Raw genomic sequence first — 18,421 nt, 5'->3', positions numbered from 1 at the left:
AGTTAGTCACTGAAACACAAGGCCTAACATGGCACTTGAAGAAAATCAAAGTTCCAACTCCGCTGGAACCGAACACTCGAAATGCAAAGACTCATCCGACCATAGGTTCGGTCCGCACTTGTAGCGCTCCACCCGTGTTGCAGAGACGGTGGAGTAACATACACTGACCCTGTAGTTCGGATCGCCCTCCTTTTATACCAGATTGTGGCGAAGCATCTAGAATGTGGGTATTATCCACCCCTATAACTCCTAAAGTACACGGTGCATTTTCCTAAGAATTTGACATATCTAAGACGTTAGCATTCACTCTAGACCGAGTTCTTTATATACAGTGTCACAATTCATTCAAAAGTTTTTAAGAATTGAATTTAAATACGGGCAGCAACTATGGACATTGATTCCATACGAGACGTTATGTCAGGCTTGTCAATTTCAAGTTATATTTCATTTTTTAACATTGAAGCAAAAGTTTTTGCAAGAAGTGAGGTCAATTTGTGTAAAGGTATAGATATTTATATCTTTTGCGTTTCTCAAATAGTCCTTAAAATGGCATTGGGTTCTTCCATTTTTTGAGTTTTGTAATCTACCATGTGATTATATGGCTGATGAAGTCTCAGATAGAGACGAAACATGTCCCTAAATATTTTTAATATATTTTTCTTTTAAATAGTTCACTTGAAAAGTGATGTGTATTGATTGGGTTAACCAAAACCTAACATTGTTTCTTAGCATTAACTATAGACCAAGTCCTTTATGTACAGTGTCACAATTCATTCAAATGTTTTTAGGGATTGAATTGATCGACAAATTCAAAAAGTTTAACATTCAATCCTATCATTCTCTTCATTCAGTCATTCGAGTTTGTGAACATATATCGTAGTATACAAATTTCCAAGGTATACCTCATCATTCAAAACAATTTAAGCAAACACATTGGCCTAAGTAAATTAGAAATTTCATGTCTATCCTTAAAATTAGTTATAAACAATATTTATTTCACTTTTAATAATTATATTTATCAACAAGAAGGATCGGGTAAGGGCTTGCTGGCCTCAGGTATCTTGGTCAAGATTTACTTGGATTTTGTGGAACATATTGTACCTGTTAAATAGCCCGACTTTATGAATTAATATTAAAGTTAGCACGAAGTAGGTCTCAGGGCAATTCTGGGTGGTTTCTACCTAGGGCTTGGTACAGGAGGCAGGGTCCTATCTACAAGAAAAATTTTAAAGAGATTAAATAGTAGCTTTTATTCAGAAAATGCATTTTAAAGTGCACATCACTTTACTGTTTATAGTCGCTGTCTCCAACATCGCCTTTTGATGAGCCGTGCTCCCAGTTCACCAGGCTGAACGGGCCTGGAACACGTTCTGCAAGTTGCCAATATTACGTTGAGGTAAGGCCGGAACACCCAGGTTGATTTGATATGGGCTTGAGTCTCTAACTTTCGATGTTCTGGACGTTCTCCAACGATGTTGCGGGGTAATCACTCGTCACATAAGTTATACGAGTGTCCAAATTTACACAGTCACCTGAACTTTGGTTTAACAGCACTGTTTCATTTAATATGGTTGGGATATGCAGTAGAATTCACTCTTAATCTTGTAGATAGAATTTATAAGTTCACTAAAGATGTAGATGCTAGTAGCATCGAGATTGGAAGAAAATGAAGCACAGTTCATGAATAGAAATAATGAAACTGAAAATTGTTTGCGCACTTGGCACAGTTCGTGGTGATTTTCCACTAAATAAAGTAGCACTTGACGTTGAAAGAAATGTATGACTGTTCTAGAGTTTATAAAGACACTGCTGTCAGTCATGAAATAATACTAAAAATTTTGATGAAGAGCTAAGGTTGAAATGAAAAGTACAGTTCGTTGTTAGTGCACTTATCATTAAAAAAATAGGTGACTGTTAGCGAGTTTATCAAAGCCCTGCTGTCAGTCACATACAAATAATTTACACACTGTTCAGAAGAAATTATACACAATTTTGTTTGAACTGGGTAAAGAACACAGTTTGAGTTCAGAGTGAAACCTTGGTGTCATAGCACACGATTATGGTAATCACTTGCATTAACATTCATGTGAAAGTTTGAACACTTTCATAAACGCCCTTGTTTATAAATGAAATTTTGCTGACTGAGATTTAACAAAATGTTACAGTTAATAGTATAACGTAATAGTGTCACATTGTAATCTATATATATAAAATAAGAGTTTTGTCTGTACATTGCTCAGAATTTGAAAATAATGGTATTTCTGTATCGGTCATGTCCATAGTAACAAGAAAATGCACTTTTTGCTTTTCCGTAATGTCTGTCTGTCTGTCTATATGTATGTACACGCATCACGAGAGAACGGTTGAAGAGAATTTAATTAAAATCGGTATGTGAAGTCGGGGGGTGAGCCTCTACAATCTAGGCTATAAATCGTTTTACTCACGCTGAGTGAAATGGTAGTTTAGGGGAAGGCCTAAAATTGAATTCTCAACTATTTGTTAATAGTGGTCTAATGAAAATCGGTATGTGAAGTCGGGGGATGAGCCTCTACAATCTAGGCTATAAATCATTTTACTCACGCTGAGTGAAATGGTAGTTTAGGTCAAGGCCTAAAATTAAATTCTTAACTATTTATGTTATTAGTGGTCGTATTTTAAAGAAAATGGGTATGCAAAGTTGACGAATAAGTTGCTATAATCTAGGCTGTCAATAATTGTATTCACGCTGAGAAAAATGGTAGTTTAGGGGAACTCCTAAAATTTAATTCTCAAATATTGTTGTTATTAGTAGTCCTATCTTGATAAAAATCGGTATGCAGTGTCAGAAAATAAGTCACTGTAGTCTAGGCTGTAAATTATTTTATTCACGCTGAGTGAAATGGTAGTTTAGGGGAGAGCCTAAAATGTAATTCTCGAATATTTCTTATTAGAGGTGTAATCGATGAATTCTACATAACTAAGGTTATATAGTATTAAATTTCCTATTATTCATGTCTTATACATTGTTACCGTACTGGCTAAGATCACAAAGATATTCATGAATTTGTATTTTTGTAACTAAGTCCATATCAGCGCCGAGTAACGAGAAAATGGGTAAAGAGTATTTAATGAAAATCGGTATGTTAAGTCGGAGAATAAGAAACTACAGTTTACGGTATAAAATATTTTACAAATCGCAGAGTCGAAAGAAAACTAAATGTGAAGGCCTACAATATAGAAAGCTCGTAACATTGATAAACAATACCATTACATTGACCATTGTTTGTCGTGGCGTGCTTTGTGTCTTCTGTTGCCTCTCATCTCTGGTAGATAAGATTACTGCTACGTACAGAGTAATTTTTATTTGATTTACGTCGCACCGACATAGATAGGTTTTATGGCGACGATGGGATAGGAAAGGGCTAGGAGTGCCTTAGGCCTTAATTAAGGTACAGACCCAGCATTTGACTGGTGTGAAAGTGGGAAACCACAGAATACCATCTTCAGCACTGCCGACAATGGGGTTCGAATGCACTATGTCTCGGATGCAAGCTCACAGCTGCGCACCGCTAACCACACGGTCAACTCGCCCAGTCGTACAGAGTGTAACAGCCTGCCTGAATATTGATGGGAAGTAGCTGGGGAGTTAGATAACTTTCTTCTTTAGCATGCCATTCCCCTGATTTATAAATTTTCTGATACTACTGGTACGTAACACACTGGATCATCATAGCATTCGGGCTATTCAGTCCCTACTCTGAGGCACTGATTGGAATGAACAGTGTGCATATTTAGCGGAATAATGTCAGATGGGTGTTCATGGCAATCTGCGGCCTGGTCATCTCACCTCTGGAACTTTGGACCGCAATCTAACCGCAGCACTGTTCGTTAAAATGTGTGGCTTTCCATCTGATCGAGTATTTCATATGATAGCATTGCTTTTAATCGCTACATTCGTACTTATATTTTTGTAATGACCTATGTTGATTTCAGTTAGGAAAACCACAAAGTCAGTCTTTCTGAGAATCCTGTAGCGAAGCACGGGTATATCAGCTAGTTAATGATATGTTTGTTCAGAGATTAAGTTCTGCTGACTGAGACTTAAAAAGAAATATCATAGTCCCTAGTATATCGCAGTGGTGTCACATTGAAATTAATATTGATTCAGAGACTAAGTTTCACACAGGTAACGTGGTAATAAACTCAGTTCTACAAGAACAAAAGTAAGTTATATCAAGAAGTTTCTACAAGCGCACAGAATATAAGTTCAGCTCAACTGTTGTCACTTAATTCCAATACACGACTTGTCATAATCAGAGTTCAAACACGTGCACAGATGATAAGTTCAACTTGACGGATATAATGCAAGTCTACTATAAAAAGACTGAATAATTAGAACTTCAACACACGCCAATATTCTGTGTTCAACTTCGACTAATAGACTCAATGTCCATGATAACGTGCACACATTGTAAGTTCAACATGCCTGCCACATGAAGATAGCCTCTGTCAGCACTTCGACGAACACTGCAGCATGGAGAGTCAGGCTGGACACCCAGCTAGTGAGCTCAGCTTGTATTCACTTTGGGGCTCCTACGTCATCTCTTTGAGGCTGATTAATACCTCGACGGATTTCCTTGAGATTTGCAATTTGAGATGTTTATGTTGTCCTCTTCAAAATGACGTATCGCTCCAGTCGCTGTGATTACCATCAGAGAAGTTTTAAAATTTTTACAATCAAGCGTTCATATCCAGAACATACCAGGCCATGCAGGCTACACGTAGCATCAGGCGGGTAGTCTATATTGTCCCTCCAGCTACATCACACACACATCTGTCGCTGGCTCGCCTGCTCGCTCCTCCGAACGTGTACAAACCAAGTTCGCTCTGAACGTCTTGCATGATGATAAAGTACAATTAATAGTAGAAAAATACGGCATATACAGGTCGTAACCGCTACAATACCTAAATTGATAATCATTATAATAACTTTGACAACATTCCTTTCTGGGCATGATATGTAGATGACACCATAGTAATTATGAATGAGAACATAAGATAGATCCACGTGTAAATTTTACACTTGAATCCGAAATTGGACAGAAAAGTAATTTTTTAGACTTAAATATTATCAGGCTCTTTAAACCCTTAAATGGTTGTGACGTCTTCAGATATTTTCATGCTGGGCTTCTATGTTCGGTATGATGGCTTCAGTTGATCGTAAAATTTATCTCATATTTATCTTGAGGGTGAAGGCATATGGCATTGCTATGGAATCTGTTCTGTTATTTGATGTGTTTTTCAGGAGATCACGCTGTGTTATTTTGTAGAGCTATCACAGCTTCCTAAAATGCATTTGTATTAGTGCCTTGCATGAAGCTAGATTCACAATTAAGTATGAAGCTCTCGCGCAGCCATTTATGCTGCGAGTCATGGCTTCCAAATATAAATTAGATCTGTTTGATTGTGCTGGTATTTTGACAGTTTTAGAAGTGGAGAGTGATGATGAGGTATCTTCTTTATCTGATGATGAGTGGATACATGCTGGGCAAGAGGACAGTGAAAGTGATCTTGAAAGTGAAAATTGAAGTGGTTCCATATGAAGCAAGTGACGCAGACGACGTTCGAAATGTAACTCAGCTGGCTCAGTTCGTTGTGAATGGTGCTCCAAGACCAAGGTGATAAGTGTAGACTTCAATGATGTACACAATGTCTGCGCATTCGTACATTGTTATATATTTCCAGTTATTAGCTGAACAGACTAACTTGCTCACCCTAACCTCATAGCATGATCCCGAGTGAGAAGGTGGACAGGCACAAAAGCTGCCGATGACCTCGATGTTAGGCCCCTTTAAACAACAAGCATCATCATCATCAAAACCTGCTGAAATGAAAACTCTCCTTGGCCTTCTCCTTCTACAGGGTGTTGTTCAAAAATGAGAAAACAGTCTCTACTTCACAAAACGTGAAGGTGTAGCTACACCCCGTTTCTCCAAAATTATGTCCGAAAAAAGATTCCATTTGCTTTTAAAATTCCTTCACTTTGCAGATAATTCCAAATATGATCCTCAGATACCCAGTAAGAAACTGTACAAAATACATCCAATCCCCTACCATCTCTACTCCATCTGTACTCCTGAACAAAATATTTGTGTAGGGGACCACTTAACTGAGTACAAAATGCAACAGATGTGGCACGAAACTCTACATATTATGTGAGTGTAGTTCTGGATAAGGTCAGAACCATCCAAGAGATGAGTTACTAGCCCGGGAACTGATGTTGTAGGGACGATGAGGATTAAGAGAAAGGACTTTCCAGGCTTTGAGGAGAAGGCAAAATTACAGAACGGCAAAAGAGTTAAACAGATTATCACGAAGTGGTGTCATTCTTGTAAGCACTTTCCATGATGATTCCATGGAGAAGAAAGGGAGTTATTGGGAAACCAGTGTTAGCCCTAGAAGATGTTCCGATACTTAATCGATTTGGTTTGTCCTCTAGAAGAAACAAGGTGGGAAACTTCAGTGACTCAATTTCCAATTTACCCTTGGCGAGATATTGTCATCGTCTAAATCATCTCCTCAGCCGCTACTTCCAGGAAGATATTCCCAGCACAGCGTCATCTACGAAGATGTGTTGTGTGGGAAGTGGAAAGGAACATCTTACTGATGTCCTGACTGTGAAAAGGCTTTGTATCACAAACCCTGTATTGATCTGGATACATAACAATGAAAATAATGTACATCTTTATTGAAAGAATAACCAATAAATGTAAATATTGCCCCCAACCACTTTGAAAAAAAGATAAACAAAAAACTCTTTTTCTACCTTTGCGTTCAATGAACAAATTTACAAAGTCACCAACATCTTCAAAAGCACAGTGTAAAAGTAGTTTTCAAAACCAATAATACAAATGCATATGCCGTACATAATGCCACATTCATAAACATGTTCAATATTTTTTGAAATTCTGGAGTTTACAGCATTAATTGCAAATCAGTTGTGGTCCTTCTCACGTTGGACAGCCTGAAAGGAGCTTTAATGTGAGATACTTAGAAAACGTTAATACCCTGAAGTAAAATTCATCTCCATACAGGCCATGAAGGCCCTTGGAGAGGTGGAGGTAAAGACTAACACTATCCGTGACCTCGGCACTTGATGGGGTAGAGTGGTTAGCTCTATGCCCGGCCGCCTTTGCCCCCAGGAATTAATCTGGTACTCGTTTTTGGTGTACGTTAAGTGAACCTCAGGGCCATGTGCACCTCCGGAAGTGGAAATCTCGTTTCTTGAATTTCATGACTTCCTGACGGGGATTCGAACCTACGTCCTTCGGGGTGAACTGAGCACACCTTTACCGCCTCGGCCAGGCAGTCCCTTATGCCCTGAAGTAAAATAGGTTTTCAGCTGTGGGACAGCGTATGAGTGACTAATCACAAATTCACAGACATAAGACAACATATGGAAATTATCAAAATCATCAAGAAAGGACCCCTCCTTAACATTATAGAAAGCTGCTTCATACATATAGATTGATATTTTAACCCAAATTATAATCTGAAGGAAGGCTATTTAGTACGTTAAACGCTATGCTAAAGTGCACAAACAATGTGAGCGTCAGGAAATTGTTGATGCTATGAAGGGTATTTAGTACATTAAACAATGTGAGCATCAGAAGTTTGGTCATGCTATGAAGGCTAGTTAGTATGTTGAACAATGTGAGCATTGGAGGGTTGGTCATGCTATGAAGGCTGTTTAGTATGTTAAACAATGCAAGTGTCAGGAGTTTGGTCATGCTATGGAGGCTATTTAGTACGTTAAACAATGTGAGCATCACAAGGTTGCTATGAAGCAGTGGCGTATACTGAGGGCTACTAAGGCTATCAGTGAAGCCGAAACCTCAGTTGAGAATGATGGAAGTCTAAAACACATTATAATGTAAGCATCTGACACATTCTTCCATTTACAACACTTAAAAGCAGTGAGAAAAAACATCTAAGGTGAGGAAAAGAAGGACATAAGAAGGTGTTGATGTCCATGGAAGAAATTACTCTATTCTTCTGAAGTGAATATGTACACTATGTACAGATGATACAAGACTCTTAAGTGACCGAGTCTTGGGCTGAAGTTGGTCCTTGCAAGCACTAAACGCACGTTTTTTCTGAGAGCAAGGCATCAGAGACTGATATTGCAGCCCAGACTCTCGTCCCTCTCCCCTCGACTCGACTCGCCCCGCGCGGCTTGCTGCTGTATATCGGATAGAAGCGGGGAGCGGGCGGGCTAGGCTTCGGGTGTCAGATCACCACTGCTAACTATCAACCATGCATTATTCATTGTATATACTTGTATATACTCCTTGTAGGAAGACACTGCAGGGCTGCTGTTATAGGAGTAATATAGTTTTATTTTTATAGGTAGATATGCTAAAATGAAATGCGATGTTTCAGGTTTAGTGTTCTCTTCTGTTGGTTGAATTAAAACCAGTGAACGATGGTTACGACCACTGTAAAATTCAACATTTTTATTTAATAATAATGGTGCATGGCATCTGTATAGGCTTGGTGGTGTCCTAATGAGGATAAAATGAATTGACAAAGTTGTCATAAACACCCAGTCCCCAAGCAAGGGGAATTAACAGTATGAGGGGGTTGATTTTGAAAATTGAACCGAGGCCATTGGACCAAAGGCAAGCATTCTAACCATTTAGCCACAAAGCAGAACTTTAATTTGCTAAACCTTAGTTTACCATCTCCACTGATTAGGGGTTGAGCATTGGCAGTAGCAGAGGCCAGGGCAGAAGCTTGTGAAGCAGCCTTGACAACACAGCAAGCTACTCCATTGGCTACCAGCTGCAGCTCAAAACGCTAGCCTTGACAACACAGCAAGCTACTCCATTGGCTACCAGCTGCAGCTCAAAACGCTGAAGGCTTGACATACACTAAACCAACCATCGAAAAGGGGTAACCTAAGTCTAGTGGTAGCCCACGACTTGATCCCGGCATACACCGCTGCTAAGGGGGCTATATAGTATGTTAAACGCTTTGTTAAAGTGCACACAGGGCGGTCACAATGTGAGTGTCAGAAGGTTGGTCATGCTATGAAGGCTATATAGTACGTTGAACGCTATGCTAAAATGCAGACAGGCTGGTCACAAAAAATGTGAGCGTTAGAGGGTTGGTCATGGTATGAAGGTTATTTAGTTTGTTAAACAATGGGAGCGTTAGAGGGTTGGTCATGCTATGAAGGCTATTTAGTACGTTAAACGCTATGCTAAAGTGCAGACAGGGTGGTCACAAACAATGCGAGCATTAGAGGGTTGGTCATGCTATGAAGGCTGTTTAGTACTTTAAACGCTATGCTAAAGTGCAGACAGGGTGGTCACAAACAATGCGAGCATTAGAGGGTTGGTCATGCTATGAAGGCTGTTTAGTACTTTAAACGCTATGCTAAAGTGCAGACAGGGTGGTCACAAACAATGCGAGCATTAGAGGGTTGGTCATGCTATGAAGGCTATTTAGTACTTTAAACGCTATGCTAAAGTGCAGACAGGGTGGTCACAAACAATGTGAGCATTAGAGGGTTGGTGAGGTTATGAAGGCTATTTAGTACTTTAAACGCTATGCTAAAGTGCAGACAGGGTGGTCACAAACAATGCGAGCATTAGAGGGTTGGTCATGTTATGAAGGCTATTTAGTACTTTAAACGCTATGCTAAAGTGCAGACAGGGTGGTCACAAACAATGCGAGCATTAGAGGGTTGGTCATGCTATGAAGGCTATTTAGTACGTTAAACGCTATGCTAAAGTGCAGACAGGGTGGTCACAAACAATGTGAGCATTAGAGGGTTGGTGAGGTTATGAAGGCTATTTAGTACTTTAAACGCTATGCTAAAGTGCAGACAGGGTGGTCACAAACAATGCGAGCATTAGAGGGTTGGTCATGCTATGAAGGCTATTTAGTACTTTAAACGCTATGCTAAAGTGCAGACAGGGTGGTCACAAACAATGCGAGCATTAGAGGGTTGGTCATGCTATGAAGGCTATTTAGTACGTTAAACGCTATGCTAAAGTGCAGACAGGGTGGTCACAAACAATGCGAGCATTAGAGGGTTGGTGAGGTTATGAAGGCTATTTAGTACGTTAAACGCTATGCTAAAGTGCAGACAGGGTGGTCACAAACAATGCGAGCATTAGAGGGTTGGTGAGGTTATGAAGGCTATTTAGTACGTTAAACGCTATGCTAAAGTGCAGACAGGGTGGTCACAAACAATGCGAGCATTAGAGGGTTGGTGAGGTTATGAAGGCTATTTAGTACGTTAAACGCTATGCTAAAGTGCAGACAGGGTGGTCACAAACAATGCGAGCATTAGAGGGTTGGTGAGGTTATGAAGGCTATTTAGTACGTTAAACGCTATGCTAACGTGCAGACAGGGTGGTCACAAACAATGTGAGCATTAGAGGGTTGGTGAGGTTATGAAGGCTATTTAGTACTTTAAATGCTATGCTAAAGTGCAGACAGGGTGGTCACAAACAATGCGAGCATTAGAGGGTTGGTCATGCTATGAAGGCTATTTAGTACGTTAAACGCTATGCTAAAGTGCAGACAGGGTGGTCACAAACAATGCGAGCATTAGAGGGTTGGTCATGCTATGAAGGCTATTTAGTACGTTAAACGCTATGCTAAATTGCAGACAGGGTGGTCACAAACAATGCGAGCATTAGAGGGTTGGTCATGCTATGAAGGCTATTTAGTACGTTAAACGCTATGCTAAAGTGCAGACAGGGTGGTCACAAACAATGCGAGCATTAGAGGGTTGGTCATGCTATGAAGGCTATTTAGTACGTTAAACGCTATGCTAAATTGCAGACAGGGTGGTCACAAACAATGTGAGCATTAGAGGGTTGGTGAGGTTATGAAGGCTATTTAGTACTTTAAACGCTATGCTAAAGTGCAGACAGGGTGGTCACAAACAATGTGAGCATTAGAGGGTTGGTCATGCTATGAAGGCTATTTAGTACGTTAAACGCTATGCTAAAGTGCAGACAGGGTGGTCACAAACAATGCGAGCATTAGAGGGTTGGTCATGCTATGAAGGCTATTTAGTACTTTAAACGCTATGCTAAAGTGCAGACAGGGTGGTCACAAACAATGCGAGCATTAGAGGGTTGGTCATGCTATGAAGGCTATTTAGTACTTTAAACACTATGCTAAAGTGCAGACAGGGTGGTCACAAACAATGGGAGCATTAGAGGGTTGGTCATGCTATGAAGGCTATTTAGTACTTTAAACGCTATGCTAAAGTGCAGACAGGGTGGTCACAAACAATGCGAGCATTAGAGGGTTGGTCATGCTATGAAGGCTATTTAGTACTTTAAACGCTATGCTAAAGTGCAGACAGGGTGGTCACAAACAATGGGAGCATTAGAGGGTTGGTGAGGTTATGAAGGCTATTTAGTACTTTAAACGCTATGCTAAAGTGCAGACAGGGTGGTCACAAACAATGGGAGCATTAGAGGGTTGGTCATGCTATGAAGGCTATTTAGTACGTTAAACGCTATGCTAAAGTGCAGACAGGGTGGTCACAAACAATGGGAGCATTAGAGGGTTGGTCATGCTATGAAGGCTATTTAGTACTTTAAACGCTATGCTAAAGTGCAGACAGGGTGGTCACAAACAATGGGAGCATTAGAGGGTTGGTGAGGTTATGAAGGCTATTTAGTACTTTAAACGCTATGCTAAAGTGCAGACAGGGTGGTCACAAACAATGCGAGCATTAGAGGGTTGGTCATGCTATGAAGGCTGTTTAGTACGTTAAACGCTATGCTAAAGTGCAGACAGGGTGGTCACAAACAATGGGAGCATTAGAGGGTTGGTGAGGTTATGAAGGCTATTTAGTACTTTAAACGCTATGCTAAAGTGCAGACAGGGTGGTCACAAACAATGCGAGCATTAGAGGGTTGGTCATGCTATGAAGGCTATTTAGTACTTTAAACGCTATGCTAAAGTGCAGACAGGGTGGTCACAAACAATGTGAGCATTAGAGGGTTGGTCATGCTATGAAGGCTATTTAGTACGTTAAACGCTATGCTAAATTGCAGACAGGGTGGTCACAAACAATGCGAGCATTAGAGGGTTGGTCATGCTATGAAGGCTATTTAGTACGTTAAACGCTATGCTAAATTGCAGACAGGGTGGTCACAAACAATGCGAGCATTATAGGGTTGGTCATGCTATGAAGGCTATTTAGTACTTTAAACGCTATGCTAAAGTGCAGACAGGGTGGTCACAAACAATGGGAGCATTAGAGGGTTGGTCATGCTATGAAGGCTATTTAGTACGTTAAACGCTATGCTAAATTGCAGACAGGGTGGTCACAAACAATGCGAGCATTAGAGGGTTGGTCATGCTATGAAGGCTATTTAGTACGTTAAACGCTATGCTAAATTGCAGACAGGGTGGTCACAAACAATGCGAGCATTAGAGGGTTGGTCATGCTATGAAGGCTATTTAGTACGTTAAACGCTATGCTAAATTGCAGACAGGGTGGTCACAAACAATGCGAGCATTAGAGGGTTGGTCATGCTATGAAGGCTATTTAGTACTTTAAACGCTATGCTAAAGTGCAGACAGGGTGGTCACAAACAATGCGAGCATTAGAGGGTTGGTCATGCTATGAAGGCTATTTAGTACGTTAAACGCTATGCTAAAGTGCAGACAGGGTGGTCACAAACAATGCGAGCATTAGAGGGTTGGTCATGCTATGAAGGCTGTTTAGTACTTTAAACGCTATGCTAAATTGCAGACAGGGTGGTCACAAACAATGCGAGCATTAGAGGGTTGGTCATGCTATGAAGGCTATTTAGTACTTTAAACGCTATGCTAAAGTGCAGACAGGGTGGTCACAAACAATGCGAGCATTAGAGGGTTGGTCATGCTATGAAGGCTATTTAGTACTTTAAACGCTATGCTAAAGTGCAGACAGGGTGGTCACAAACAATGCGAGCATTAGAGGGTTGGTCATGCTATGAAGGCTATTTAGTACGTTAAACGCTATGCTAAATTGCAGACAGGGTGGTCACAAACAATGCGAGCATTAGAGGGTTGGTCATGCTATGAAGGCTATTTAGTACGTTAAACGCTATGCTAAATTGCAGACAGGGTGGTCACAAACAATGCGAGCATTAGAGGGTTGGTCATGCTATGAAGGCTATTTAGTACGTTAAACGCTATGCTAAATTGCAGACAGGGTGGTCACAAACAATGCGAGCATTAGAGGGTTGGTCATGCTATGAAGGCTATTTAGTACTTTAAACGCTATGCTAAAGTGCAGACAGGGTGGTCACAAACAATGCGAGCATTACAGGGTTGGTCATGGTGAAAATAATATGCAAGAAATAATTTGTCATTTCATCAGCTGCTCAGTTTAGGGTATCAGGTCGCTTCAAGGGCGAATTCAAATAGGCTTTGCGTGTTGGTGTTGCTAAATCTATACCTTAAGAGCAATGCCGAGAAATCAGCATCATGCCATGCCGTTCCAGGACATGAATTCAGGACAGCGGTTCCCTCCAAGGATCGACCCATAGGGAAGTAGGGGGAGCTGCTGTGACCTGACATAATAGAGTTATTACATGTTACTAATCTCATGATTAGGCCCGTATTGAAATTTGCTATATAATGCTTACAATATTGTGATTTTTTTATTCCACCTTTTTTATACAAATGGTTTTATGTTGTTAGATCATAATGCCACAACATTATTTTATAGAGACATGTTTCGCTTGAATTCCAAGCATCCTCAGCCTCAGGTTAAGACCTGTCATATTTGATTTTCTCTGAAATTTGTGTTTAATTATAATTCTAAAATAAAATAGTAAAATATATAAACATAGGAATTTATAAACACACTAAAAAATTAACAATATAAATTATTATGCTAAAACTGGAATAACTGTTATTTCTAAAGATATTGACGTCCATAACACAGTATCTTCAAATGTTCAAAATTTGGCTAAAATCGATATCTCAAAGTTGTAGTTTATTAAAAACCAATTGTAATTTGACCAAAATTTGAGTCGTACTTATTGTTAAACTTATTGGTGTCTGAAGATTAAAATCTTAGATATGTTGGAATTCAGCTTCAGGTTTTAATTTTGAGGCTTGCTACTGTAAATTATTAGTCTTGAACCATAAGATGTTGAAATAGGTAGTTTCGTCGGACTAGTCTTATTTTCGTAATCTATAATCTTCATTTCCGTATTGACGAATTACACAATTAAAAATAGGAAAGAATTTCCACCAATCAATACTTGTTTTATTGCTTATATTAAGCTACAGGACCGGTTTCGACCCCACATACAAGGTCATCTTCAGCAGAACCATGAATACATATTTATATGATGAAGCTTTGATTAAATTGCATTGTCAAGGGAATGTCATATGATGATGTGGATTTAGTCATATACAAATGGGGCATGTCTTAACGTGAATTGGCATATGTCAGTATGTACAATATTGCAACTGTATGTCTAAAATATTATGTTGAGGTCCTAAAATTAGTGTATAAAACATATCTTCACTTAAACTAACTTATATATATATATATATATATATATATATATATATACAGGATAAAATACAATATATAAAAAACATTTCGTGCACATGAACAATCGTATCTTGCTTGTTGGTCAATTCATCAACTCTCGTATTTAAGTCCAATTTTCAGTTGTACACTCAGCTGCTGTTCTTGGAGTTTAAAAGATATGGTTGTAAAATTGCATGAGTAAAAGATTTAGTCTTCTTGTGGGATAAAACACTTTCCAATTTTAAGAAAGTTGCCAGATGTATGGATAAAATTTGGCTAAAATATGTTCAGCTCTGCTATGTATGTTGCCTTATGTTAGAATCAAATCTTGTTGTCCTGTGGCGTCCGTAAAATTGGGTTCAAAGTAATGGCTCCTTTCCCATTTGTAGTTGTGCAATGGTGTTATGTTTATCTGTGGAAGATAAGATTGAGCTATGAGAGATATTATGTTGGAGGAATGTCTAAAGGTTATGTGTGTAAATTTGGATATGTACTTACTATTATTGGTGTAGCCGAGTTGCGTTTGACGTGCGAGCTTGTAATGTACTACTTCGTGTTCTTCTTGGGCTCATACTAGCTGCTGTGAGGGGAAGGGAAGAAGGGGTAGGGAGAGTTGTTGTTGTGGGGGTAGGGGTGGAGCTGGGTGTGTTGTTTGATGTTTTTCTGTTATGTGTCGCGTTCTGTTTGTCAATTAACTTAAGGTAAGAGTTTTTTAGGGCGGGGATAACTGTATTGAAGATGATGTTAGTTTTTTCTGTGATTTCATTTATGTTGTAATTGGGATTGGTGTACTGATCTAGAGTAATGTAAAATTCTTCTGTTATGTTGAGCAGGGGGCCTTTGGGGTTTATGTTTAAGATTTGCATATCGTTATCGATGTTTGTAAAACTGTGTTTATAGTCTGCGACATGTTGTCCTATTGAGGAAAAATGATTGTGTTTTACCGCATTTATGTGTTCGTTATATTGGGTTAGGAAGTTTCTACCGGTGCATCCGACATAGCTTGTCTCGCAGTTATTACATTTGATACGGTATACCCCTGAGTGGTTGTATTTGTTGTTGCTATTGATTGTTCTGACGTTGTGTATGATGTTGGTACTATTGTATGTAGTTTTGAAAGCTATTCTTAGGTTATGTTTTTTTAAAATGTTGGTTATGGGGTATATGTGTGCAGTATTGAAGGTGAATAGTGCGTAATCTTTCTTGGATTCGTCTACTTTTGTTAGTTTTGTTTTGGGTTGGGATTTTATTTTGTGAATGATTTTGTTAACCATTTCTTTCTTGTATCCATTGTTCTTAGCTATATCATGAATTAGTTGTAATTCTTTGTTTAGATCTTCTTTTGTTAACGGTATATTGAATGCTCTGTGTATCATGCTATAGTAGGCTGCTCTTTTGTGTGTATTGGGGTGAACGGAATCCATTTTAATTGTATTTGAGGTTTGCGTGGGTTTTCTGTATATTCTGTAAGAAAGGTGGTCATCATGTCTAGTTGACCTCCCTTTACTTAAGGGATCTGAATTTTAATTACAGATTGGAAGTTGGTACTTACCTTAAATGATTTGGGTTGACTTAGTATTTTAGGTTGAACTAAACTACATTGATTTATTGTTCTGGAAGATTTTCAGCCCTCATTCTTAAAACTTGATTTTTATATTATAATTCTGAATTGAGTTTCTTTCATTTATTGCTCAAAATTTAAATTATTTTAAGAAGGTCAGATGTTCCTTACGATTTTGGCTTATTAAAGTTTTTCTTTAAATTGATCAAGGAATTATTATTTCAGCCAATTAATTAAGCTTATTTTAAGTTGATTCGCTTGGCCTCTTGTGTCCAGTGCTTCCTCAATCAGCGACGGCCCTTTGTTGGGATAATTTGTAAGTATTTCATTTAATTTTGCTTATTTATCCCTGGTCGTGCTAACACTCTTGACTTTAACCTTATGTTGTGAGAGTGTGTTTGGTAGCAGAGCGTGAATCTATGTCCAGGTAGTTCAGATTGCGATTGTTTTCGGTTTCCATGGTAAATTTTATATGGGAATCTATTGTGTTGAGTTTATCTAATATATCAGTTCCATTTGTGGACCTATTATCGATGATGATAAAGATGTCATCAACAAATCTGCACCAAAAAAAAATATTGTCTATTTTGTTGATGTATGTGTGCTCTAAATAGTCTATGTAAATTTCGGCGATTATACCAGAAGCGGGAGATCCCATCGGTAAACCCTGTTGCTGATAGATAGTATCATGAAATTTAAAGTAGTTGTTACTAATGGCAAAATTAAGTAATTTAATGAACTCTTCTATTTCTAAAGTGCTTACATTGCTGTGGCTTTTTAGGTTAGATTCAATGATTTCTATTGTTTGTTTTGTGGGAATGTTCGGGTACATGTTTACTATGTCAAATGATGCAAGATTATGATATGGTTCAATCTTTAATCCTTTTGTTTTATTACAAAAATCTATTGAGTTCCGTACTGTTTTTTTAGCTAAGATTACTTAGTGCTTTTTGAGAAATCTTTGAATAAATTGCGAGAGTTTATAGGTTGGGCTTGCTCTGTAGTTAATAATAGGTCTCATTAGAATATGTTCTTCATATATCTTAGGATAAGCTTTAGCAGTGGGTATTTGAGGATTCATTACTATAAGTTTAGAGGATTCTACTTCTGTTAAAAGAAAGTGTGTATTTTTTAATAAGATTTTGAGGTTCCTTTGTATGTTATTAGTAGGATCTTTGCGTTTGATAAGGAAATTGTTATCTTGAAAACATTCTTTGGTTTTTAATATGTATTGGTCTTTGTCGATAATAACTGTGGTATTGCCTTTGTCGGCTTTCATTATCAGTAGATTATTCTGTTTTATTTTATCTTTGAGTTTATTTATGTGTTCTTTATTAGTAGAGTTATTTTTTGGGAGTTACTGTGAATTTTGTCGATATATTGTGGGAGCCTTTTTTTAATATCATATCTTACTTCGTCTCGTAGCTCGTGTGGGATTTTCTGTACGGCGTTTTCTATTTCGGTGATAGTGGTTGTAATGTTCTGGAAGGTTGATGTGTTACCCCAATTGTGCTTGGGTCCCTTGCTCAAGATAACAGTTTCCATTTCGTTGAAAGTCGTATTTGTGAGGTTTTTTTTTACGGGTGGGTGGAATTTGTGTTCAGTGATTTCGTTAGGAAAAGTTGAAGAGTTCGTGTTCGGAGTTTCGGTTTTTGGGTTTGGTTTGGATGGTTGTTTAAGTGCTTCTAATTTCTTATTTAGTGTATTCTGTTTGTTGATGGCTAAGTTCCTTATTTTTTCTGCCGTGATCTGCTGAAAATCATCCCAATAGCTGTGTGGTAACTCGTTAGATGCCTTTAAATGTATTCGGTATAGTTCGTTGTTGAGATGTTGTTTTTTACGGTATAAAAACTTTATTTCTTCTTTCAGCCAGATGTTGTTTGTTCTTTTTTGCGTATTACGAGTTTGTATGGTGTGCCTGTGTTTATTGTTATATCTTCTCAAGAATTTAGGTGTTAAGTCATTCTTTAGACATTCCTTCAGAAAATCAATGCTTTTAATCGCATTCGTTAGTTTGATCTTTATGTTTCGAAATCTATATGCGTTCCGTTTTGCCTGGTTGGCTACGGTATCGTAATCTATAATCTTCATTTCCGTATTGACGAATTACACAATTAAAAATAGGAAAGAATTTCCACCAATCAATACTTGTTTTATTGCTTATATTAAGCTACAGGACCGGTTTCGACCCCACATACAAGGTCATCTTCAGCTGAACCATGAATACATATTTATATGATGAAGCTTTGATTAAATTGCATTGTCAAGGGAATGTCATATGATGATGTGGATTTAGTCACATA

The 18,421-nt window shown here is 38.5% G+C and overlaps 1 protein-coding gene across 13 annotated transcripts in view; it reads left to right on the top strand.

Moving 5' to 3' along the window:
* The window catches only part of LOC136886858 (zinc finger protein 41 homolog), a 348,826-nt gene that overhangs the window by 312,264 nt on the left and 18,141 nt on the right, over positions 1–18,421 (top strand). For 4 of the 13 annotated variants that reach the window (XR_010861834.2, XM_067159713.2, XM_067159714.2 and 1 more), the window contains one exon: positions 1,298–1,396. The exons of the other annotated variants lie outside the window; for them this stretch is intronic. Coding sequence is in view for 3 of the 4 variants with exons in the window: in XM_067159713.2 (XP_067015814.2) it covers positions 1,298–1,396 (99 nt within the window). In the remaining variant the exon portion in view is untranslated. The remainder of the gene's footprint in view (positions 1–1,297; positions 1,397–18,421) is intronic. 13 annotated transcript variants of the gene reach the window in all.

Source organism: Anabrus simplex, chromosome X (assembly GCF_040414725.1).
Source record: "Anabrus simplex isolate iqAnaSimp1 chromosome X, ASM4041472v1, whole genome shotgun sequence".
NCBI classification, from domain to species: Eukaryota; Metazoa; Arthropoda; class Insecta; order Orthoptera; family Tettigoniidae; genus Anabrus; species Anabrus simplex.
This window is presented reverse-complemented; position numbering and strand designations above follow the sequence as displayed.